The following is a 25,053-nucleotide window of genomic DNA, read 5'->3' as shown; positions in this document are numbered from 1 at the left end:
TTGTATTTTGTTTTGATTATTTTTCTCATTTATTTTGTAGCTTCCTGTGAGTAAAATAAATTATTCAACAACTTCTCAGGGATTCCTTTAACATAGAATAGTAATTTCATATCAGTTTAGATGTTATATAGATTGCCAAGCTAAATCTAACGGTAACATTTTCTCATAATTTATATGTATAAAGTTAAACAAAAATTAATCTCTTCTCATAATTTTATAATAACACTCACCCTAAGGAATTTTAGATTTTCCTTATAATCTGGAATGTTTTATATTTATACACAAGATAGTTATCAGTTTATGAGTTGATTACGTTGTCTTTTTTCTCTATTTTAAGGAATTACATAAGCTACTGTTTAGTAATATCCTATAACAGTTTTCAACTCTGACATTTTTTCAAAACATAACTGTTTTTTGTATCTTTTTGAAAATGAGATATCAGATATCAGACTCAGAGTTTTGTAAATATAAAAAAAGATTTGATACTATGTTAGTATTGTGTTAGCTTTTATTGAATTCATTTTTCACACAGTGATATGTCTAGTATAACATTTATAGTAAAATATGATATATCATTATTCACATGTGGTTTTGGTTTTCGTTTAAAGTGCTTATGAACATTTTGAGGTTAGCAAGTGCCATTAGATCATAACTCAATATTATTTTTGTTCCCTCTCTAATATGCACTTGTCTCTATCAAAATAAGATTTATTGACCTTGTCAAGTAAACTATAAGACGTTTTGACAGGGGAGGCTGTTGAAAATCTTTTGCACAATTTAGTTATATTGCTGTATGTGACATTTGCCTTTGCATGGAGAAACCTGTCTGAAGGAAAATAACGGTTTCTCATAAACTTTTTTATCAAAAGGTTGCAGGATTTATCAATACAATCACAATGAGAGTGCCTTTTAATTAGTCATTGATGAGCCAGAGCTAACTTATTTCATTTTAGTTATCATATCATTCTATAGTAAAGTACATTTTTAGGGTTTGGGATATAGTGTAAAGAAGCAGTGAGGAGAATTGTTTTGTCCCCTTCCCTATTTATGTGTTGTGTTCGAGCTGTTCAGTATTTTGTTTTTTAGTAATGGTAAAATCTTAAAAAATTATAAAAAATGCCGGCAACATCCCTCATCAACAGTCATGTTACAGATCTTGATTTCGCATCTCGAGAAGAAGAAAGATTCAACAATTTTTACGAAGACATTTTATCATTACATGAGTTGCTGGATCAAATTCAAAACATTTCGCTGAGAAGACAATTCCGAGATATCATAAACAAAGTAGAAGGTAGGAGTTTACTGACTTAATATCTTCACTCAATCAATGGTATCAGACCCCTATTGAGAAGGGGTATTTCAAAATAACTTATTAACAATTGCGTCTACTACACCAAGGCTCTATTTTAAAAAGGCGGGTCAGTGTCCGCTGTAAGCCAAAAATGGCACATTTTGCAGTCCTTCTCCTAAAAGGGTTGTTTCAGCACAATGTAAAAGGGGCTGCATTGAAAGGCATGAAAGTCGTCTGACACCTTCAATATAAGATCCCTATGTAAACCTTCATGACACCATAATTAAGCATAACATAAGATAACATGGTAATGTCTTTCTATGGTCAAAGTTATGTCAACTTTTTGGATATGTAATTGATGCTGTGTCAATTATTATAATTATGCAGATAATCCATCTGTTCTTTGTTTTCACTTCAGAGGAGATCCTAGAGAGAGGGTGTTAATGCTCACTCAAATAGTGATTCATACCTGCCTATTTGAGTTTATCTTTTTGAAACGTTAATATCTTCTTTTTTTTCAGACGATTTTTCAAATGATGTAGACTTCACCACACCAAGATGTTGCCAATATAATACTCTCAGATTAGTAAGTGACAGTGTATAGATGTAAAGTGAATTATCTTGAAATTCATTAATGCTGTCATTACACTCACACAGACTGTTTTGTTGATTGTTTTAATTAATAGATTATAAGTATGATTTTGCTCATTAAGTTTATAAGTGCAATCAATACACTAGATTTTCCTCATACTATTTTTAAACATAACAAAAGGATGTCACCTGTAACGTCATGTCGACATTAGGATATCATCATAGATGGTTTTATAACTGACCACGAGGTCAAACATTGCCAAAATATTCCCATCAAGTAAGTCGGAATTCCATTGACTATTCTAATCCACTCGGAAAAGAGTTTTTGGGTAACCCTCAAAGAAAATATACTGTTGTTTATTGAAAGCCTCAGGTATTTCACTGATTTACTTTTCAGGGTGTCATAGGTGGTTCACTGTCTGGAAAGTCATCACTCATACAAAGATATATCACTGGGACAAACCCTAAAGAGGATGTCATGCCAGGAAAACACAAAAAGACTGTCACAATAAGGGGCCAATCCAATTTATTGTTGATACGAGATGAAACAGGACCACCAGACTATTTTGTAAGCTTATTAAGTTTCGTGTACACTAACTTTTGTTACAAAGAAAGTTTACTAAACTCATCAAAATTTCAGTATGTTCTCAAGGTAAACTCCAAAAATTTAAATTTTGACATATTATTATTGGATTCAAGATGCTCTTTACTGAACGTTAACATAAAGAGCAATATTCCATATTATAATGGTGTATTGTATTTCTATATATTCCAGGCTTGTGTATGGAAATGGATCTTAGGTCTCCCTGATTCTAAGACGTTTTTTTCATCAACTTTTCCCCCTAAAAATTTAGAATGTCACTCCAATTCGTTATTTCTTTACCTTCTCAGAGAGGCTTACTCTGAAATGTCTTGATTTTTGAAAACCCTTCTTGAACGTCTGAAGCTCCAAAAAATCGCCCTTCAAGGGCTGCAGATACCCGCTAACATCCCGTTTTTACCCAAGTGAAAACCTAAGTACTGTTAGTTCTTTCCTTTTAATTTCCTCCTATTTGTTAAGTTTTTATGATTTTGCTTTCTTTTAGTTTTCGTTGTGGGCGGATGCAGTTGTATTGGTATTCAGTTTATCAGATGAACATAGTTTCAATGTCATTTCAAGTTACTACGCCAAAATGATCACTTATCGAAACGAGAACACTAATCTACTGCCATGCATTCTGGTTGGCATTAAAGGTAACAATTTTATAATGTTTTATTAAAGATGAGCTCTATGGAGCTTATCTATACTTACATTTTATGCTTCAATCTTTTTTTCCTAGTTTAGATTTAACAACTCAGACATTTTAGTGGGCATGAAATTTTTTGACAACGGAATTATATCTCGCAGTATAACCAACAAGGTAGATGGGATTTTTCAAGCTCCTATTTTGCTATTCCAGAAATAGTTTGCGGTGTTCATAGGGAATCTGGAAAATAAAATGCCTCTGGGGAGGTCAACTTATTCTGAAAATTGAGGTAAAACGTTGCCCAATGGAAGTTTACCTTTTTGCACAATGATTAGATAAACTTGTAAAAAAGGGAAATCAGGAAACCTCTGTCTAGACGATTATTAACAAATTAATTTCATGTCAGTGTTATTTATTCAACAAAATGAAACGGTACTGTTTATCTTTGATTTAATTAAAAATCATCCATTACTGTCAACCTCAGCTTGATTGACTATCCAATTCTTCTAACAACTTGTGTGTAGAATTCTAAGTTTGTAATACGGGGTCAATCAGTCGAGGATGATCCATGTATAGTTGGGAAAGTTACGGTTTATATGCCTCGATTTGAAAGTCATATGAAAAAATCACTTGATGAAAAGTACATCAAATTCCAGAAATTATCGACTAACAGTATCGAGTATCTAATAAACTCGTAACCTATTCTTCTTCATTTTACAGACGATAGCATCATCAATGACAATCTGAGTGACGGGGGTGGAAACCACCCGGGTGTTGCAGAAACCAGGGTCAAAAAATTCATCTCAGATCATAGGAAATGTCCATATTTTGAAGTCTCCCTGGAAACTGGGGAGAATGTCAATGAAGTTTTTCAAACTGGTGAGCTTCGTTTTCAATATCATAATTTTAAGGTCAAAGTTAATCGGCAAAATTTGCAAAATAAGTTCTTTGCATGGTTTGATTTCTTTGACCTGAGCAAAGTTTTCAAATCTTTTAGTGTTACGATTTTCCAAAGTCGGTGACTTTTAGCCAGAAAGTCATAGGGTTTTAACGTTATAATCCAGCTTTAGGGACTTTAAGTAACCATTCTTCATCTTTCGAAAAACGTTAGGCCGAGATTGACCCGGACAGGGCCTTCCAGCGGGTCAAATTGGCGATTTTGGGCATGCGGAAATCCCTTTATAGCGAGACCCCCATTTGAAGTTTCTTTGAGAAATTGTTAGATTTTTATAAATAAAAAATTATAAATTCTGGGGTTCTAAACTATGAAGTCGGTGTAAATAGGCTCTGTATATCGAATCTCAAATATATTTTGATTTTCTTTACATTGCACGCAGGAGCTGAAAAAATTTCCATCCTTCAGAACTTGACACCAGGAGGTGGAACATCACACGATCAATTGATGTCCGCATCATTCACTTCACTCAACACACTTGACAGTGAACGTGGGCTGGGATCCTCTTTCAACGGCTCACATAGTTCCTTCAAGAAAAATAAACGCAGAAACACTCTATTCTCGCTGGTAAAGAAACAAGCAAAAAAATTTGAAGAGTTCCTTTGAGTCCGATATTGTAGGGTTTTTTGTATCCCGCCTAGTGAACATAATGCCTCCTCCGCTTCTTCTTTTGAAAAATGTTCAGGAAAATCTTTTTTATTAGTAGTCAATTGACAAAATAAGTGCAAACCAGAAAATCTAGGAGTTGGTAAAAAAATGTTACAAGTACAAATGTTACACTTCTACTTTTTCTCAGAATGCAGAGAAGAAAGAAAAACTGAAAGAAAAGGAAAAAGAGAAAGAGAAAGAGAAAGATGTGACGTATGATGATATTGGAAGTGGAAGGAGTATTCCCATCAAACAGGTATATCTCTACTCTTGAGATGGCGAATTATGATTGTTAGTATTGATTTTTGAACCTCTGTAATTCGAACTACTGTAATTCGAAACGCTCTCTGTAATTCGAAACGCTCTCTGTAATTCGAAACGCTCTCTAATTCTCGGAGAAGATTTTCTGTCCTCTATTAATCGAATTAGACAAACTCAACCGTGTTTCCGTTTCTAGATATTGATTACTTATCGTACTGTATCGAGTATGCCATGTTTTTTGATACCAGTATGAACTCTTGACAGTGTAGGTAAATTAAACTGTACTTTAGTCGACATTTATACCTAGTAAGAGGTCATTCCATAAGAATCTGTAAAGGTAGTTCCGGTGTAGAATTAAAAATATATATTATTCCCTTGTTACACATTAAACGGCATTGTAATATCTACAAACAATACTCGACAGTATTGTTGTTATATCACCTTTATTGTTCACTAGGGTAATCTGTACAAACGAAGTTCTGGTTCACTGAAAGAATGGAAAAAGAAATTTGTGGTGATCACTGATGACCAGACGTTTCAATATTATCCTTCGATGAAGGTTAGATTTCCATTGATTCATATTGTAACAGTGAACTATCCAGGGAAGGAAACAAGAAGACGAAACAGTAATTTTCAAAACATGTGTTCAGCTTTCCTTCAGTTTTTAAGAATGAAATCCCGTAGCTTGGTCTACCATCTTTGAATCAAAACAAAACGTTTTCACGGCACCGAGAGAAATAGATATTCGCATGTTATGACGCGGGAAAATATACAGTTATATACATCAAACAGTGTATTTATTTTCCCAAGAAGTTCGATGAAAGTGGAACCGTCAATTTAATCGAATAACCTTCTGAAAGTTCTGGAACATGTGGCTATCTTAGTAGTAAGAGTTCGACTCTGGAGGCTCTTGTGAATTTCTCTTCTCCTCCCAACTTTACTGTGTTAGTTGGTACACAACGTTGTTTCGACGTTATTCAATACGTAGTCTGCTCGTCTCCAGTAACGCTAGGTTCGATGAATAAAAGATTTTCAAGCTGAATAAATAGCAAAATAATCAAATGGCTTTAATCAAAACCTCTACTGTGCAAACCAAAAAAGGTTCTATTTTTCTTTCTTTTAGAATTACATGGAGGATGAACACGTGAAAGCATTCAAATTGATTCACACAACTGTCAAAACACCCGGCAAACGAGGATCCAAACCAAGTCAATGTATGCTTTACATCCTGCCTCCTTGATTTTTTTTTTGGAAGTTCATAGACCTTTACCATTGTACATTATCGCTTTTGTTTTAACGACCTCCTCTGAATTTGTTCCCATTTTAAAGATACCTCTGGAATAGCCCCGACAGTTTCTTGATTAAAAAAAACTCGTCTTTTTTCAAAAAAATACAATGGCAACTTATTCCCATTGGAATTTCTTTTTAAAAAAATTTGCGCTCTTTTCAGAAAGTTTTTCAAAGGTTATTATTGCCAATTATTTCAAGACTGTCCATGATATAACCATTGAAAGGCTTATGCTTTATCCAAACTCGCTGCTTTTTATCAAGAAATGTTCGTTGTACCGGGTAGTCCAAAAAAAGTGTCCATAAAATTCATTTTTTGACGTAGCTTGTTTTTGTGGGTCTATTGACTTGAAATTTGGTACAGGCAATCTTTAGCATAACTCTGAGCACTTCTCAAAATTTCATTCTCAGAAAACAATTTTTCGAAAAGTTACAAACATTTTAATTAAATGTGTCGAAATCGCCTTGTTCAAAAGTTGACGTCAAAACATATCAAACTAGTTTTCGTCTCCTGTTTTCTTTTTGTCCGCGGCGATCTTTTTCTCCGCTTTTGCAATGCAACGACCTCAAAGTAATTTTTGAAGTCATTACATTGCAATACCCAAAGTAACGAACTTCAGAAAAAGCTGGTCCCATCAAACCAAGACTGAACGCTTCGTGGAAACATGGTTTTCTCCAGTGAAGACAAGGCAGTAATCAAAAACGACTTTGAAGAAAAGGGCTGGACAGCCTATAAGATCTGGAAAGAACATCCAACCAAGAAGTGGGTTCTTAGGTCTGTTCAGCGCCTAGTCAACAAAATAAAGGAAACTGGAACATTTGAAATTTCAAAGGTGATAAAAAAGATGTCCCAGAAGAAAATCTGTTTCATCAAACAAATCGGCAGTCCAAAAAGGTAATGGTTTCAGCATGTCTGACATGGAATGGAGCCACCCAACCGTTTTTTGTTAACGAAAGTGGTATGAAAGTCAACGCTGTCACATACAAAGAACACCTTGAAAAAAAACTCATACCGTTCGTTGCGAAATTATTTCCTCATGAAAACTGGATCTTCTTACAAGATGGTGCCCCTTCACACGGTAGTAACTTGGTGCAAGGATTCATGGAAGAAAGATTACGAAAACGTTTCGTAAAAAAGACTGACTGGCCACCTTCGTCACCTGACTGCAATCCACTGGATTATTATTTCTGGGATGCAGTCAAGGCGGAGGTGTACAGGGGCCGTTTAACCAACCCGTTCGAAAACGAAGAACAATTGAAAAGAAAGATCAAATCAGTATGGAAAAAAATCGGTTCCAATCATGAAATCATCCGAAAAGCTTTGAAACAATTCCTACCGCGAGTTCGTACTGTGAATGAAAATAATGGTGGATGTATCAAATTGTTTTACAATTAATTTTTGACTTTATTAAACGAACATTATGCTTAATGTTATTGTGGAAAGTTTTGAGAAAAAATGCGAATTTATGAATTCATAAATGAATTTATTTCAATCGTATTGAAATATTATGAAGCAAAATGCTCTCTGAAAATAATTGACGTCAATTTTTGAACAACCCACTTTTGACCTCCAATTTTTAGAATCTTTTAACTTTTCGAAAAATTGTTTTCTGAATATGAAATTTTGAGGGGTGCTCAGAGTTATGCTAAAGATTGCCTGTACCAAATTTCAAGTCATTAGAGACATTAGAACACGCTACGTCAAAAAATGAATTTTATGGACACTTTTTTTGGACTACCCGGTAAATCTAGGGAAAGGAGGGTTGCTTTACTGAGGACAGTGAGTTGCTTACAATGATATTTTAGCCAAGATCTTTTCGATCCATAGCAACTCCACATAAAGGTCATCGAAGAAGTTTATCTACCAATAATCTACTAATACCCAGCCCTTCAAAAACTCCAGTACCCCCTGAAACGAACCAATCGTCCGAGTGTTTCGTTATATCAAACAACATAGCAAACGACACCACAGACGGGGGTTTGGTGAATATGAGCAACGGTTCACCTACCATTCATCACGATATCCCGATCGGACGAACTTCTAGCGACGGTAAAGATCATGGTACGTCTAACAATCGGGCAACGTTAAGTCAAGATACGTATCCGATCAAAAAGAAATACAAACACCGGAATAAGTCATGCGAACTCGATTATCATCCGGATACGGGCGGCGAAGTACATTCGGACGTGGACGGGCTTTTGTTTTCACCTGCCACGCCCGTCATTAAAAAGAAAACACATCGAAGACAAAAAAGCTTTGCGGCTTCAAAAGAGTCAGGGTTAGATGGACGAGCAACAGATACAGGTATGCACTCTCAATAACTAACTGTTCAAATTCGAATTCTCCTCTTTTAAGTCTCACATGTTTCCTTACCTCTTTACTTCAGTTAACAAACCCTTATAACATTCAAGTTAGCTCAAGCTAACCCTATGCAAATCTTGTTGACTCGAGCTCTTTATGAATCAAAGTCCCCTTTATGAATCGAACAATTCTCCTTGCCCTTTAGATAACAAACCCTCATAAGCAGGCTCTAGATCCTGTACAGACTTGGATTTCCTTTGCATCATTGAGTTATAGAAAACTTACCTTCATTTTGAAGTCGAAGGGCAGCGCTCCCTCGCTCTTGAAATCTCATCAATCTTCCTTAAATTTGATATTGTGTTGTGGCAACCTTGATAGACTTGCGTGGACTACAAATTTGCTTGACATTTTCGTCATGGATCAAAAAATTGATCAAATATACAATAGTATCCAGTCATTTGTTTGACCACTGACTTTCTTTTTTGTTTGTTTTGTTTTAGAGGATAGCGATAATCAGTTCACGTTGGTATATTATGACGGTCGAACGTGTGACTTTGAATGCCCTACTATGGAGGTAAACCTTACTTATGACGGTCGAACGTGTGACTTTGAATGCCCTACTATGGAGGTAAACCTTACTTATGACGGTCGAACGTGTGACTTTGAATGCCCTACTATGGAGGTAAACCTTTACTTATGACGGTCGAACGTGTGACTTTGAATGCCCTACTATGGAGGTAAACCTTTACTTATGACGGTCGAACGTGTGACTTTGAATGCCCTACTATGGAGGTAACCTTTACTTATGACGGTCGAACGTGGACTTTGAATGCCCTACTATGGAGGTAAACCTTTACTTATGACGGTCGAACGTGTGACTTTGAATGCCCTACTAGGGAGGTAAACCTTTACTTATGACGGTCGAACGTGTGACTTTGAATGCCCTACTATGGAGGTAAACCTTACTTTTGAAGTTGAGTTGACATCGAGTTTTATGTATTTGCACTTTTGAGGACGGCGGAAAAGCCGAAGCGATTTGGAAATCTGCAGTTCTGACCAGCAAAACTGAGGATGGGAAAAGTGCTGATTTACCGTCGTCCTCTGTTGATCAGGATCTATATAAATCAAAAGCTAACTGTCCCTTCGCCGAAAAACAGATATACATAAACTCTATAATATCCCCTGAGCTGAGGTTAACCAACGCGACGAACGGAAATTATAACAAGCTAATGAAAATCACCAATATATATTTATAATTCACTTTTTCAAGCCTTAAATTTCTGGGCCTTTAAACATTCTGGGATATTCAGGAGGTCCCATTCACTTCAGGGGCTATTTGTTATTAATAATCCTGACTGGTTTCCTTGACCTGAAAGTTTTTTGCTCAAAAAGTACCAAGGTCTAAATCATATTTCGAGGTTGCGAAAGTATTGCACTTCTTTAGACGAATCATCAAAACAAACAACAACGGGACATTACATCAAATGATTGCTTGTCTTTCCAAAGATAAAAAATAAATATTTTTCTAGAGTCTTACTAATGTAATTCAAGTTGGTTCTTTTGCTGAACTTCTTTTTTGTTAAAATCTTATTTTTCAGGATCGTGATGCATGGGTATCAGCCATAGAAACACAAATCTTAAAAGCTTTCGAATTACAAAAATCGAAGACAGATCTCACATCGAATAGCAAAGTGAGTATAATGAAATCTTTGTGTTTTTATGTCAATGCGGCTTTGCGTGACGAGCACCTCACTAAAAACCAGGATTTTTCATCTCGTTTCTTAGTGAGTTCCACTTTGACGATTTTCGAAAAATAGAAGCCTTTCAAGTGCTTTGACGCAAATTCGATTATTTTGCTACTGCAGGAGCTTCGAAAGCTAAAAGTGACGTCAAAAAATTGAATAATTGGAGCCCGAAAACCCGGGCTCAAAACATTCGAAAAAGTGGCAAAGTGGAATAGACGTTAATTGCGTAAAAATACACGCGGGTGGCGTCTAGTATAGGCTAGGCTGTACGTGAAAATGAAATGAAATTTCGTGAACGTGAAAATCTAGGCGCAAATAGCAAGCAACTCACAGAAAACGTACTGAGTAGAAAAAAGCCGCGAGGTATGGTACAGGCTATAACGCGAACCCAGGAATCTCTTTTCGTACAAGTATGAATTTGTTCTCCTATTTTGCTGTCCAGGGTCTCCTATTTTGCCGATACTCTTGAGTTTAATTGTTTCATTGTTTAAATGAGTGAGATTTTGGTGAAATCTTATTGGGTCATTTTAAGTGTTGGAGATTAGATGTTTTTACATCTGTGTAAGAGAATATTTGAATTAAAAGAGGCCTTCTTAGGCTACGTCATATCTTCCTTCCTTTCTTTACTCTTCGGGATATGAGCACTGCTCTTGTTTTGAATATTGAAATTCTCCGGATAAATCGCATGCGCACTGAGGTTTAAATGAAACAATAGAGAGTTTCGAGACCTGAGCCAACCAGCTGTGTTTTCAACGTTCTTTTATTTGAAATCTCTATTGATAAGCATCTTTTGGGTGGGGGTTACTAGTGGCCGCCTATAGCAGTGCCTCTAGACCAAGAGTAAGGCCTAAAAGCCTGGTGCTGGCTATTGTGTAGACTAAAGAAGCCTGTAAACTTGCCAATCCTTCATCAAATGACAAGACTTTTGGGCTTCTACGTGGTATTTCTCGTAATCATCACAATTTTATTTTTCGGTTTCAGAACGAAAATGAAGTTATACCTAATTCTCCTTGTATATCGGATTTACTGAAATCAATACCTGGGAACGACCAATGCGCTGACTGCGGCTCAAAAGGTACATTTTTAAGAACCGTTATTTTTGAAGACCACCGACCCTGTAACGGACAGGGGTGTGAATAGTCAATACCTCTGAAAGCTGTTTTGCCAAATAAAAGACTAGTAATGTAGTGGAAAAAAGGGACACTTACTAAGGGTTTTAGGGAAATGTTCAATGTACTGTAACAGTGAACAAAATAAGGCCTTGTGTTCTAATAAAATTGTTTGTTGTTTAGAAGCATGTAATGATCATTCTATTATCATCTCCTAATACATTGTATAAACCCTTTAAAGCGTGAGAAGACTGAGTCATCCGTGAAAGATTGGCGTCAAAACTCCGTTACTTTATGAAAATCACAATGCAACGCCTTCAAACATTTGACGTCACTCAAACCCATGTTTCTCACGCTTTAAGCAAGAGTTAAAATGTGAAATTTGAGCAGTTTTATTTTGTTCCTAGATGCGGAATGGGCTTCATTGAATCTCGGTATTTTGATTTGCATCGAATGCTGTGGTGTCCATCGAAACCTTGGCTCACATCTATCACGTGTTCGCTCTGTCATGCTCGATGATTGGCCGTAAGTTGGTTGCTAGTAGATAACAGACCTTGCTTGTTAACACAGCCGACTTTCTGCCCTTTCTATTCCAATCGTCAATTATAGTTAGCAGAGTTTTGGTTTTATTTCGACGTCAATGCAGTGACTTCTTTCAATATTTTTCGAACAGAGATTTTAACTGCCAACTTTGTGCCCAACTGCCAAATCTGTGCCCACTTTTAGAATAGTTGGGGCAGAAAGTCAGCCGCCTAAACTCACAATTGCCTAATTCGATGATCAGACCTAGATTATGGTTGAATTTTCGAAATGTTATTATATATCGACTCTATATCGATAGAGGTCTGGATCCTATGATCAATTTTACTTGCCCAGCATTAAAAGCAGAGTTCCGTTTGAGATCTGTCTTGCAACGGTCATACTTTAATGAACAACGGAATTAGTATCACCCTCTCATTTTATTACTTTTACAGGCCTGAAACTATCAGAACAATGAAAAGTCTTGGTAATAAAGTAGCCAATCAAATATGGGAAGCAAACCTCAACAGTCGACAAAAAATCACTCCCACTGCATCGAGGTGAGTTATTAACTGACTGACCTTGAAGCAGGTAGAAAGTTTGACTACTGAATTGAGTACTCTTAGGTGCCAAATAAATGCCCTCCCCCCCCCCGCCCCCGCTTGTTAATTTTAGAAAAATTTTCAACCCCCCCCCTGGACCTTATTAGGACCCCCCCCCCGTTGATTAAATTTTAAGAATATTTTCAGCCGTCAAAGAGAAGGTCCCTTATGTTGCTCTAAATAGCCTGATTTTAGCCTATATTTACCTTATTTTGGGTTTTCAGAAGTACAATTTCCAACCCCCTGGCAATTAGGTCCCCCCCCGTTTATTAAAATCTGGAAAATTTTCGAATCCCCCCCTGTTTATTTGGAGTAACCTGCCTCGATCGCTCCGCAATTCTTAAACATGTCCACTAAAACAATTATCATTCTCCTATTTGAGAGTGCTCCCTTCTAAAGATCCACCCAAATAATCCAATAAAGTATATATCTTTTGAGTTTTTGATTCTAGACCGGCGATTTTTACCAAATTAAGCAAAAATAACAGAAAATATCAGTTCCTGTGCCTAACTTACTAAGTGATTGCGTAGCTTTTCATGGAATGGTTTAAAATCAACCCCCTAACGAAATCATTCCTTCTCTCACTTGTTTTTTTTTTTTTGTAGGGAAGAGAGAGATTTATGGATTGCTTCAAAATATGAAAAGAAGGAATTTTTAGATTCAGTTCCAAATAATACTTCACAGGTAAAAGTGTAGTTTAACCCCATACGGGCTCTGTTAATTCGATCATATTTAAGACATTTCTAAACCCGTCCTCCCCCCCCCCAACGCAAAACTAATATCAAAGGTTATAATTTCCATTCTTCCACGCAAAGGTGCTTTTTCTTTGATGGGTTGTTCCTGAAAAAGTTCGTCTCCCACCACACGTTGCATATTACTGCTAAGAGGTGATCTCAAAAAAACTTAGGGGGGGGAGGTCAATAGAAATGTGTGAAAAATTAAGTAATAATCCACCGCCTAACTTCAGTGCCTTCTGATTAGACTTGGCCTTCTCTACTCGAAATTTTCTACCTCGGATTTGTAGGAGTTGTTCAATCTAGTGGAAAATGAAGATGTGGCTGGTTGTTATCGTTTGTTAATCTCCTCCACGGGGAAGGATGTTAACCAGTTGACGCCCTGGGGCGGAGAGGGTGGTAAAATCCAAATATCTCCTTTGCATTTATCATGTTTGAAAGGAAACGCTCCTATCACACAGCTCCTGCTTTGGGTAAGTCTATCGGTGCCGTGACTTTGGATTGTCTTGATTCAGTCCAACGTTACTTTCGTTAGAAAAACTTTTCGTCCAGGCATCGCGCCTTTTATTAGCATGTTGCTGTCCGTGGTGCTGTATGTCCGTTTTTTGAAGAAATGGCGCCTTGTAACGATCAGTATGGATAATTAATTGCACGTTTTGCACTCAATCAACAGTAATAGCAAAAGCCGAGAACACATAGGAACTGCCAATGTTTCAATTTAACTTGGCTTACATGTCGCTTAGGTTTAAATTTTGGTTGCAATTTGACCTATCAATCGCCACCGTATCGGAGCAATTTTTATTTGTTGAATATTTCATTCAAAATCAGCTGTTCTTTTGGTTAAGAGCATTTGAGAAATAACTTTTATGTTTGTGTTTTTTGTTTTCATTTCAGTATCGAGCAGATGCGCGGCTACTGGACAGTGAACATTTCAAGCCTATTCATTATGCGTACAAATCTAAAGACAAACTGGTCATTGATTTGCTCAGCCAATATGCTGGTCCTGAAGATACACCGTGTTGATGTGCTTGTTGGTTTGAGAGATTGGATTGAAGGAAAGTTATCACAGGCTGTTGGTACTGACCAACAACAATGTGGCGATTGATAGGTTTTTATAACAATCTTTCTTGGATCACACGTTTTGTGATGTCACTTGCGAGATGATGTGTAGAGAGACAGATTACATCATTTTTCTATCGAAATAATCATGTGGGCAAATCAAAGTTGGGTTTGAATAACCAGGTCGATTTGATAAATCAGCCGGTCACCTTTCATTCAACAGATGGGATATAAACCTGGATGTGCTATTTGGTTGCTTACTAAACAACTAAAGATATCTGATCTCGATCAGTGTTTTGGTGAAGGCCGTTGTACTATTCAACGCGTGCCTAAAACGCACCTGAATACAGGATTCCTTGAACTTAAAAAATCCTGTCTCTTCAAAATGACTCTCACGTTGTTACTCCCATCAAACCTGTCTGGCCCATGTTGAGTGTACTAAGATATCACCGCTGCTCTAACAGAGCAATGGGAAGACTAGTTCCCCATATATCACCACCACATGTGAACGAACGAAAACGAAAAACTGTAGATCTTTTTTTTCGCTCTGTTATATTTTTGATTGACTCTCCTGGTGGTTTTGTTGTTCAAGTATCAACAACTGAGCTTGAACACGTGATTGTAGCATGATGAGAAACACTGTTTCATGCATTTTAAATTCTGTTCCAAAAAAAATTGTCATTTTGCACATTTTGATACAAGTAATTCCTCGTCTCAAAATCCTGCGCTTCGAGTTATCCTTTCAACGAGGTGTTACTCCAATTAGCAATGCTTCAAAATATGCAGGCTATCAGTCTTTTTTGGAACAGACTTGAGGTTGTCATCATGATACTCTCTGGTTGTCGTCACCTGGAAAATGTTGCTTTTACGAGCTTCTTTACACTTTTCCCTTCCGACATCATAACTTTATCACAAAAAGTTGGGAAAGAAAAGTTTGCTTTGGCTAAACTTCAAATATCGGATGGCCACGGAATTTCTTTTACAAGTCGATATTTGTAATTAGGCCGAACTAATTTATTACATTATCATTGGCAAAAGGAAATTAATAAAGCTTAGATTTTATCCGAAAATGACTTAAATTAGTAACAATATAAGAAAATTGTTATGAAAAGTACTTGCTGAAAAGTTTTGGAGATACAAACTACCTAGATTGATATTATGACTTTGATATTTTGAGGTTTTAGCTATGGTTTTAGGGTCTGTCTGTATGTACCGTAAAAAAAACACCAATCTATTTTTTGGATTCATTTTTCATTTTGTTATGATTTTTCTGTTATTTATAGGTAATTTAATTATTAGCTCTGCCGAAACCAAGGATTTTTATAAAGCAAAATCTCCACGCTTTTTTTTCGGGACGCCCTGTATACAGAATGAGCGAAATTGTACATCAAAAAAAGAGTTTGTATCTACAATTTTCTTGATAAATGCATCAATCTCCCCCTCTCTCTCTATATTCTTGAATTTAAGATTGTCGGGCTTGATTCGACAAAAAGCGGAGGCTTTTGTATATTAAATGTACAAAGTTCAATTTAGTAAATATTATATCCTTTCATTGTTTTAATATAATGATGGAAAGAAGACTATTATTATTATCATTAGTACTTAGTATTATATTGTAATATATTTCAATTTTAATTTTTAGTGTAATTTTATTAAAATGACACCAAAATCAAAAATACAAAAGATATCATACAAAGAAGATTGTTTATAAATGTATTTATTTATGTCTTGATTTGTTTTCTTCATTTTCATCGTCATTTTCTAATTTTTTTTGGAACTTTTTTATTCTATTATATTCCACTCCTTATTATCTTTTCAACGAACACAAAACAATGATCTATTTCAAATTTTATCAAAAGTTGTAGCCCTTTTTATCTGCAAATGATATCGAGACAGACTTAACCATATCTTACTTGGTGATAACTATATTTTACCGTTTAGGGTCGAATTCACCAAATAGACAAAATGTTCGAATTCACAAAATAAAATAAGTTACAATTAATATAATTTGAAATCCCAACCCTCTACACGCAAGACATTTTCCATCCCCTTTGATATTTAATTCCTTCATGTTATCCCAACTGGTTTAATTTTCTCACCTGGCCACTGAGACAGGGATGTATCATTGCCATGTTAAATAAAAATCTCGGTATACATGACTAGACTGAAATACATTGTCTTGTAGCACAATTGAATACTTTTGTAATAGTGTCGACTTTGATTTGCTAGATCCACTGTTTCTCGTAGATAAGTGGATTAAAACTATTTCCTGTTTAGAACTAGTATTTTCAATTCAGATAAATAAACATTACGTCAATTTAGTATATCTTTTAGATAAACAAATTCTTTCACTTTAAGAATGTAGTAAGGATTCGAATACATAATTTCACCTTTCGATTTGAAATGCCTGTCTAAAACGTGTGGTTGGAAGGAATTCTCCATAGCAATCAAATTTCAAAATTTGGCTGAAATTATGTACGTGATTTTAAGTTAGAAAATTCGGTGGGGATTGGAAAAAGCATAAAATTTTACAGTGAGGATTAGTTTATTTGATCATTTTCAGTGGGGGACAAAATTGAAGTATGATATTCCACTGGGACGATATTCTGGCTAATTTTTCCAGTGGGAAGGGCTTCCAGTGGGTCTGTGAGAAGGGGAAAGGGCGTGTCTTTAAGCTATAAATTGTTCTTATCATCCTGTTTTTATTTTCAGGGCGAAACTATGGTATTTCAGGGTGTGATTGGCGTGATAATCTATTTTTAACAAATTAATTAAAATTTAGCCTTACAAGTCTCAGCATTTATTTCATTTTTTTTATTTTTTGGGATTTTTTGAGCCTCATTGTTCTCATAATAAAAGGGTGTTCGAGACTTTGAAAGTTTTGTAAAGCATACCTTGCTCTTTCTGCTAAAACAAGATGCTGCGAAAACAATGCACATTTTCCAGGCTAAAATTAAATCTTAGTGTAATCTGGCGTGTAATGAACAATTGGTATCAATTTCAAGGATTTGCCAAAAAAAGATATGAATGAACCTAAATGTGTTTTTGTGTGTTGGTACGAGTCGAGAAGACCACTGTGAAAGAGGGTTCAAAAGTATTTGATCTATTGACTATTGTGTGGACGGTCTGAGATCAATCAGCTGGGAGACCCATCTTCTCTGTTCGTGTGGTTTCGAAGTATAACATTTAGTTAAAACGAATAATAATATAGAAACAACAGCTTCTGTTGGGATTTTTACTTACGTGGTGTGTAAGTTTGAATAGAGAGTATGGATCTCCAGACTAGAAATCAATCGGCTCTTTTATTTTTAGGGGCACATATTTATTAAGCCCGAAGGCGAAGGACTAGATGGCGTGCTCTGCCGTATCTCGGAAGGCAATCCAACCTAGGTCACGCGACATTATAATAGAATTCCGGCGCTTGGCTAATCAGAAGCTTCGCGGATTTTCAAAAACAATTGCAACAATATTTTTTGCGATATTCTCTTTTTTTGCTCGGAAAAACCTAAAGCACTCTATCTAGCCATTCGGGCTTTACAGGAATCCGTGTTTTGAGGTAGTCCATTTTTCGAAATATGGAAGTAAACGTCACTCTCAATCTAGCATTTGTAGGTGCTCGTGTGCGACTCGTGTGGGTTTTAAATCAGAGATTCTGTTTAGTCTTACGGGCGTATTCAATGAAGTATAAGCCCGAAGGGCTAGAAGTTAATCTCCTTGGTAGGATTTGAAGGCAACAAATCCTACCAAAGTTGCGCGGCCTTGAGCGGCTCCCCTGGTTTTTACACAAATGACAGATTGAAACTTAAATTTACCTCTAACTTTCGAAAAAAATATCAATCGTAAACAAAGGAATTGCTAGATTCAATCTGTTGTCAAAAATGCGGCGCATTTTTTAAGGCTTCACTTTTTCTTGCCTGAGAAAGGTTAGAGATTGAACTCTAGCCCTTCGGGCTTTAAACTCAATGGGCGTATTCTACATTGATTTTACACTCCTCCTTATAGGCTGTTGAAAAACTGTAAAAAATAATTCATTGTTGAAGAAAGTTTAGCAATCATCATTTGGCATGACAAATAAAAGACTTTATCATGAATCGATGTCGTAAAACACTTGTCACTTTTTGAAATAATAAAAACAGGTATCATTTTTCGATATTGCATATTCACAGAGGAGTTGCACATCGCTCATATTAATGCAAAAGTTTTCAATTCAGACTCTTGAATTTCCTGATGAATGAGTTCAAATTTGTGTGTTACTTGAACGCAGTGAGTGTATATGAAAGCTTTAGCGTTGTCTGAATTTTGGCAATGTTGACGAAACCTCGTAAGATTACCCATGCTTACTTTCTGGCTTTCAGTGATGATTTTTATAAAGAATTTTTAGTTGAAATGTGATATATAGAATCCAAATTTGTTCAATATCGGTTTCAATCGGAATTTTACTCGAGCACATTCAGATTTCATTGTGTGAGTGTAGATCTTGTTTGGAAATTGTAAACATTCTATTGTTGGGTAAAATATTTTTTCAGTGGCTTATTTCGTTACATTTTTTTTTAAAAGGAGTTATTTTTTGAGGCTCGGCCATTTTATTTTCTGACCTTCGGAAATTGTTTAGGACTTGAGACTTTGGAGGTTTCTTACTTATTTTAGTTATTTCGGCGTTCGGGTCTTAACCGGCTACTTTTTTGAAGTGGGCTACACTGCGAGGGCGGTCAATGAAAAATCTCGTATAGTAAAGGTTACATCATTAATAGCATAATTAGTATAATTATGCTATTGTTTGGGTCTCCAACCCTAACCCTAACTGGAATGATCGATATTCTTATAAAAAATGTTTCTTATAAAACATCGATATTTATAAGAAATGTTTCTTATAAAAAGTCGATATTCCTATAAAAAATGTTTCTTATAAGGGACCTCCACATCCCCGACCGTTAAGAGTGTCCACCCCTTCGTCTTCATTTCTTGGTATATCATCGCGTGTAATAATCGCTTGTGGTTAAAGTTTACGCATGCGCATTATATGTGATGTAGTACATTTATATAACATTACGCAATGGTTTCTTCCAAATATGGTAATACGAGATTTTGCATTGAACTGACTGCTGCTTTTTGCGCAATGTAATTGGTACTTTTCGCATGACGACAGGTAACCTATACTAGACGTCACCTGCGTTTGTTGCGACTTTTATAAATGTTTCGAGCCCGGGTTTTTGGGTTGAATCTGTGACCCAGACCTGGTGGAACTCCCTTTTCGCTGGAAAGTTTGGGTAAAATTTTGTTCCCGCTGGACAAATTACTCTACAATTTCAGCCCCATCCCTATTTGGAATTCAATGAAAAAAATAGCACTCCAAAGTCCATCCCCAAGAGTTTTTTGGCTGAGAACAATAGAATCCTAATTAGGGTTTCCATAGAAATTTTCATCCCCACTGTGGGAAGAAGTTCCACCGGGGCTATGAGACAGGGATTTTATATTCGGCTTTAATTAAGGCTTTCTGGGGTTGTTTCTATATGATAAGGGATTTTGATGATTTTTGAGACCTTTAGAAAATACAGATGAGGTGACTTTTTGTTATAAATAACCCTTCATTGAACTTTTCTTGATAATCATTATTTTTCTTTTGATAGAGAAACAAAGCAAATGAATTTGGTGCGAAAAATGGAGCTTGAACAATCCATTAACAGTGGAGATATGCCATCAGAAGAGAAAACTGAAAACAATAATTTCTTCATTAATTTTGAGGACCCAAATACAAGTCCTGTCGGGCTCCGCGGGGCCGACAGTATCGAAAACTTTGATTCGTATGTTGATTTCACTGCGCATAGGACGGAAGGTCGTTCGACTTCATTCCTTACTGACTGGGCGTTCATGTCTCATGGGATTTTCCAATCGAATGAAATTAACAATCAAAATACTGTCTTTTCATTGAAACACGTCCCTTCGAATGATCGAAAATCGAACGCATTCCTCATGGGAGTAAACCTTCAAAGCATGATTCTGGGTACCAGTGTTCTTGGTTTCCCTTTCTGCGTCAAAATTGCTGGAGTCTGGGCTCTACTTGCTATTGTTTTGGTTGGTTTAGCTTCAAGTGCAACGTCAGCAATAATTGGTGATTGTCAATATCAAAAATCGTTATCAAAACCTGGAGAATTGAAACGAGTTCATATTTCTTTTGTACAAATGTCTAAAATTTGTATGGGCAAATTTGGCGCATTTATAATGAAGGTGTTGGTGTATATGAGTTTGCTGAGGAATGTCATTGTTGTCATCTTGCTGACAGATCTGACCAAAAACATCTTAACTGAAGTCGGGATAACAGGCTATGATAAGCGATATTTAACGATAGCTTGGACGCTAGCTACCATCCCTCTCCTGTTCATCACTAAAGTTTCTTATCTAGCTTGGGTAAGTTTTATTGGATTGAAACTTTATTTATGCGCGTTATTATCAATGCTTGTGATATTTTGTTTGAATTACGACATTTGGAATTTTGCAGATATTTCATGGACTTTCGATTTGGAAGGTTTTGGTATTGCTCTTGGCATTATCATAAACTCATACTCCGTCCACATGAATTTACCCTCGTTAGAAGGGAGCCTTAAAAACCCGTCACACTATAAGGCTGCATCACACGTCACATTTCTCTTCAACAATATTGTAAAAGTCGCATTTGCTTTGTTTGGCTATTTGACATACACTGACACCACAAAACAAGAAATCATTAGTAACGTGACGTCATTCAAACCCTTACCAGTTGTTCTACAAATCGCCATCATTTTTTTCACTTATTTCACGGTACCGATGCAAAGTTTTGTGGCGTTCGAATTAATTGATAGTTCTTTTCGTCGCCACTTTCCGCTTCTTGGTAGAAAATCATGGCTGGTTTTAACAAGATTAGTTTTCATGACTTTAGCTTTGTTAATCGCGATTTTGATTCCACATTTTGGTTTGGTGGTCAGTTTGATTGGAAGTGTCCGAGGGAGCATGATCACGTTGATTCTACCGGCTGCTTATTACGTTATGTTACGGACTCACGAAATACGAACTCATAAAGTGGTTGTTAGTTTTGGCATTATGGTTTTTGGTGCAGTTGCTGGCTTGCTAGGACTCTATTCTTCTATAAAAGCTCTAATTGTAGGCGTCAATTTTTGAATTTTTTTGTTTTCATTTCCAATTTTTTAAGTTAGGAAAGTTGATGAGGGCTATTTCCTACCCTGTAAATTCAGGTCGGTTTCGTTTCTGTTTTACGTACATTAGGGAGGTTGAGTATCAAAGATAAATCAACGCGACGAACGGACGGGTTTTAACCCGCAACCTGCAGTAAACATGTGGACCTGCATTTTCTAGAATCCAGGCTAAAACAGCTCAAGAACGAAAAACCGTGAAAATCTTCGTTGTTGAACAAAGAAGATAAAACATCTACTTTGCTACCCTTACAATCTTGCAGAGAAAAGGTCCGTTCGTCGCATAGATTTATCTTTGATACTTAACTTCCCTATTACTAACAACATCCAAAGAGGATGCGTACGTGTAGTGTATAACCATATGGAGCATTCAGCACGCAGTTTTTATTGCAGTCTACAATCATGGACAAGCACGTCAAACTACAGTTGGAAAGTAGAGTTTTAACTCTGAGTTTTAACATGAAACTTAATACTCGGAACCATGGATTTTAGGACCTTTAGGATTTAAAAGCTCAAATTTGCTCCAATAAGGCTTGGAATATAGCCTAGAAGCCACCGAATCCCTCCAAAATGGAAATATTCAATGAAAGAAAGTGGTAAAATAGCAATTCTCGCCCGAACTTTAAATTCTGAAAAACGTTAAAATACACTAAAATCTCAATATGTTTCGACCATGATTGTAAGTAGACTTTACTGTTATTAAATTATTTGAAACTTTGTATGGCTGCGGTAATTCCGTATTTCCAGAAAATTTAATTGTGGATACCCAGCAAGATAGCTAGTCCCTTGAATTCTGTGAGAAAACTGAAAATCTTATTTATAAAAATTTATTTGAAAATTAAAACTTTCAAAATAACACTCTTTTTTATAAGAACCAGTCGATTTTCGTAGAGGCTTGGCATCTTCTCATTTTTTCGACCTCGAGCTTTCGCCTTATGAGCCCAAGATTGAGGTAATTTTGGCTTTTGACTTAAATTGCTTAAAATTCTGCCAATCCTAGTTCAGCTGTTCTTATGATAAAGAGTGTACCGATTGTTATAACTGCGTTAAAAATATACATAATTGATATTATATAATTATTATCAGAAATTATTATACATAGTACGAAATTATTAAAAATGATAAGAGGGTTTTTAACAGAAAGATTTGATAATTAATACACTATCTACATTTCTATCATTTCTGAACTATAATCAAAGTCACAATATTTGAGAAAAAAGGGAAAGTCCCACGAAATCTTATAGCCACAATCGATTTGGAAGCGCTCTAAATTAGGTTGGACGGGTAGAATCTTAAATCTGCTGAGTGTTAACGCTAGAGTTAGTATTCTGAGCACTTGATTTAAACATTTTCTTCGGTGGAGAGAGCAGATAAACTTGATAACCCAAATTTATCTGGTCGCTGGCATTGAGTTTCAAGCCCGAAGGGCTAGAGGTCAATCTCTAACCTTTCTCAAGCAAGAAAAATTGAAATTAAGCGGTAAATTCTAGTTTCAATCTGTCATTTGTGTAAAAACCAGGCGGGTCGCTCAAGACCGCGCAACTTTGGTAGGATTTGTTGGCTTCAAATCCTACCAAAGAGATTGACCTCTAGCCCTTCGGGCTTGAAACTCAATGGTCGCTGGTCGTGATTACCGGTCGTGGTCGTCATTACTGGTCGACGTTTAGAAACTCCCCAGAATATAGCCTGGAAGTTTATAAACACCTTCCGAATTGAAATACTCGAATAAATTTATCGACTTTTTCGCCCGAACTTTAAATTGCTGGAAACGAGATTAACCAAAATTCCCAATATATTTCTACCCCGATTGTAACTTAATTATAATTCTTTAATCAGGTCAATTTTTGCAACATTTAATTTTTATCGTAAAATTTTCTTGATTTATTTTTGCGAATCAACGTTAGTATTTATTCACGTTTCATTTTGGATTTAATCGCGAATCAAACAAAAATAAGTTAAAAATAGCCCTGAAGACGCCCACCGTTTACAGAGTTCTTTAACCCGAAAATCTGATCTCAAAGATTTCGCATGGATTTTATTTCAACTCACAATTTATAAACAACTGGACATCCATCTCCTTTGTCTTTTTTGTAAAAAGCAATGCTAGTTAAGACATAAATGAAACAATAATTAAGGGTAATAGAGGTATATGGGAATACCTTGCTAGCAACGTCAAAACTTCCACGAAAGTCTCTGTTGTTCTAGTCTTGTCTTTTATCTATATCATAACAAAGATAACAGAGGCAAAATCATCTTCAGCTTGTCAAAATTTAAAGTGTCGAATAATTTTAGTGAGTGTCACAATATCAAAATTTAATATTCTTGTGACACAGGCTCTCAACTTTAGCAAGCTATTTTTTTTTTCTAGTCATTAAAAAATTATTGGAGAGACAAGAGTGATTCAAAAGTATACACGCAGTCGAAATTCTGCACTTCAGCGTTGAAAATCTTTAATAAAACGATGGCAAATTGATGAATAAATTTGAGAATGATTCTTTTGTGAATTACGAGAATGTTCAAGCTCTATCAATCCTTTTACCTAAGTAATTCATAAAAATCAAATTGTGACGGAATATTGTCAGTTTTTTATACCAACTTTGAAATACAGGCGGCAACGAAGCTCGCTTCAAAGACAATAAAAGATAGACGTCCAGTCGTTTATATGTTCATGCTCTCACTAAAATCGCGAGAATTATCAGATTAGAGTAAGAAGGCTTTAATGTTATTCGTTGCAAAACATACTCGGTGCTCATACTTCCGTAGTTCAAGAAGAGACTGAAGGTTTATTCGTTGAGGAATTGGGATCCATCTATCTTTCAAGGCCACTTTTTAGCACTTATCCGACAACATTGTGACCACGACAAAGAGCAGTACGTTTCACAATGTTGCAGGTTAACAGGTTAACACCTAGGTAGAAATACCTAAGTGGATAAATTTTGGCGATTGGCCAAGATACGATTTTTGGTGGGGATTTAATTTGGTGATAGATCAATTTCGTAAAATTTGGCGGGGATTTAATTTGGCGAATTGGAAATTTTGTCACACTGAAATGGGTGAAAATTACTCAAAAATATACTAAAAAGTTGTGATTTTTCACATAATTCTCTTTTTGTTAAACTTGGCGAATTGCCGAATTTGGAAATTTTGGCGAGGATTTAATTTATCCCCGCCAAAATTTATCCACTTCAGGTACATCAGTAGGATATGTTTAATACTGTACACTTTTCACGGCAGCCAAAAACCAAAAGCTCAAATAAAACAAATACGTGTGTTTCAATGTGTTCTGAACCTTTTGAGTAAGATAAGTAGGAGTGGAAAATAGGAATGAATGATGAAATAGTTTAGAGATAACACGAGCAAATTTCGAAATCAATAAAAGTTATTTTTTCATTCTTGATTGAAATGAAAAGGCTTGGACAAAATATAATTTTGTTATTTTATAATTATTTTTATAATATGAAATTTATTCACGATAGCAAAATAAACAACGTGAAATTACTGTACATCGTGGTTTTTAATCCTTTTCCCTAATCGAAAAAT

General features: G+C 35.9%; 3 protein-coding genes across 3 annotated transcripts in view; 2 read left to right on the top strand and 1 right to left on the bottom strand.

Annotated features, from left to right (window-relative positions):
* LOC136808574 (all trans-polyprenyl-diphosphate synthase PDSS1-like) overlaps nt 1-25,053 on the bottom strand; it is a 176,056-nt gene that overhangs the window by 25,074 nt on the left and 125,929 nt on the right. The gene's annotated exons all lie outside the window — the stretch shown is intronic.
* LOC136808644 (arf-GAP with GTPase, ANK repeat and PH domain-containing protein 1-like) lies at nt 1,081-15,412 on the top strand. Its single transcript, XM_067065192.1, has 18 exons — nt 1,081-1,291; nt 1,813-1,877; nt 2,280-2,450; nt 2,968-3,115; nt 3,829-3,987; nt 4,446-4,630; nt 4,860-4,967; nt 5,430-5,531; nt 6,096-6,186; nt 8,088-8,564; nt 9,062-9,135; nt 10,160-10,252; nt 11,288-11,381; nt 11,823-11,940; nt 12,390-12,494; nt 13,142-13,220; nt 13,561-13,743; nt 14,165-15,412. The coding sequence occupies exons 1-18, from the start codon at nt 1,117-1,119 to the stop codon at nt 14,291-14,293; spliced, it is 2,556 nt and encodes an 851-aa protein (XP_066921293.1). The 5' UTR covers nt 1,081-1,116; the 3' UTR covers nt 14,294-15,412.
* LOC136808567 (vesicular inhibitory amino acid transporter-like) lies at nt 19,961-21,579 on the top strand. Its single transcript, XM_067065094.1, has one exon. It carries the CDS (start codon nt 19,970-19,972, stop codon nt 21,479-21,481), a length of 1,512 nt encoding a protein of 503 aa, XP_066921195.1. The 5' UTR covers nt 19,961-19,969; the 3' UTR covers nt 21,482-21,579.

The sequence above is a fragment of the Clytia hemisphaerica genome, unplaced genomic scaffold (assembly GCF_902728285.1).
Source record: "Clytia hemisphaerica strain Z4C2 unplaced genomic scaffold, Clytia hemisphaerica genome assembly, whole genome shotgun sequence".
Classification (NCBI taxonomy): Eukaryota; Metazoa; Cnidaria; class Hydrozoa; order Leptothecata; family Clytiidae; genus Clytia; species Clytia hemisphaerica.
Note: the sequence above shows the minus strand (reverse complement) of the source record. Positions and strands in the feature narration are given on the sequence as shown.

Coding starts and splice junctions, on each gene's coding strand:
- LOC136808644 (XM_067065192.1), top strand. CDS start 1,117: ATGCCGGCAACATCCCTCATCAACAGTCATGTTACAGATCTTGATTTC. Junction 2,451..2,967: donor CAGGACCACCAGACTATTTT/GTAAGCTTATTA, acceptor GCTTTCTTTTAG/TTTTCGTTGTGGGCGGATGC. Junction 13,744..14,164: donor TCACACAGCTCCTGCTTTGG/GTAAGTCTATCG, acceptor TTTTCATTTCAG/TATCGAGCAGATGCGCGGCT.
- LOC136808567 (XM_067065094.1), top strand. CDS start 19,970: ATGAATTTGGTGCGAAAAATGGAGCTTGAACAATCCATTAACAGTGGA.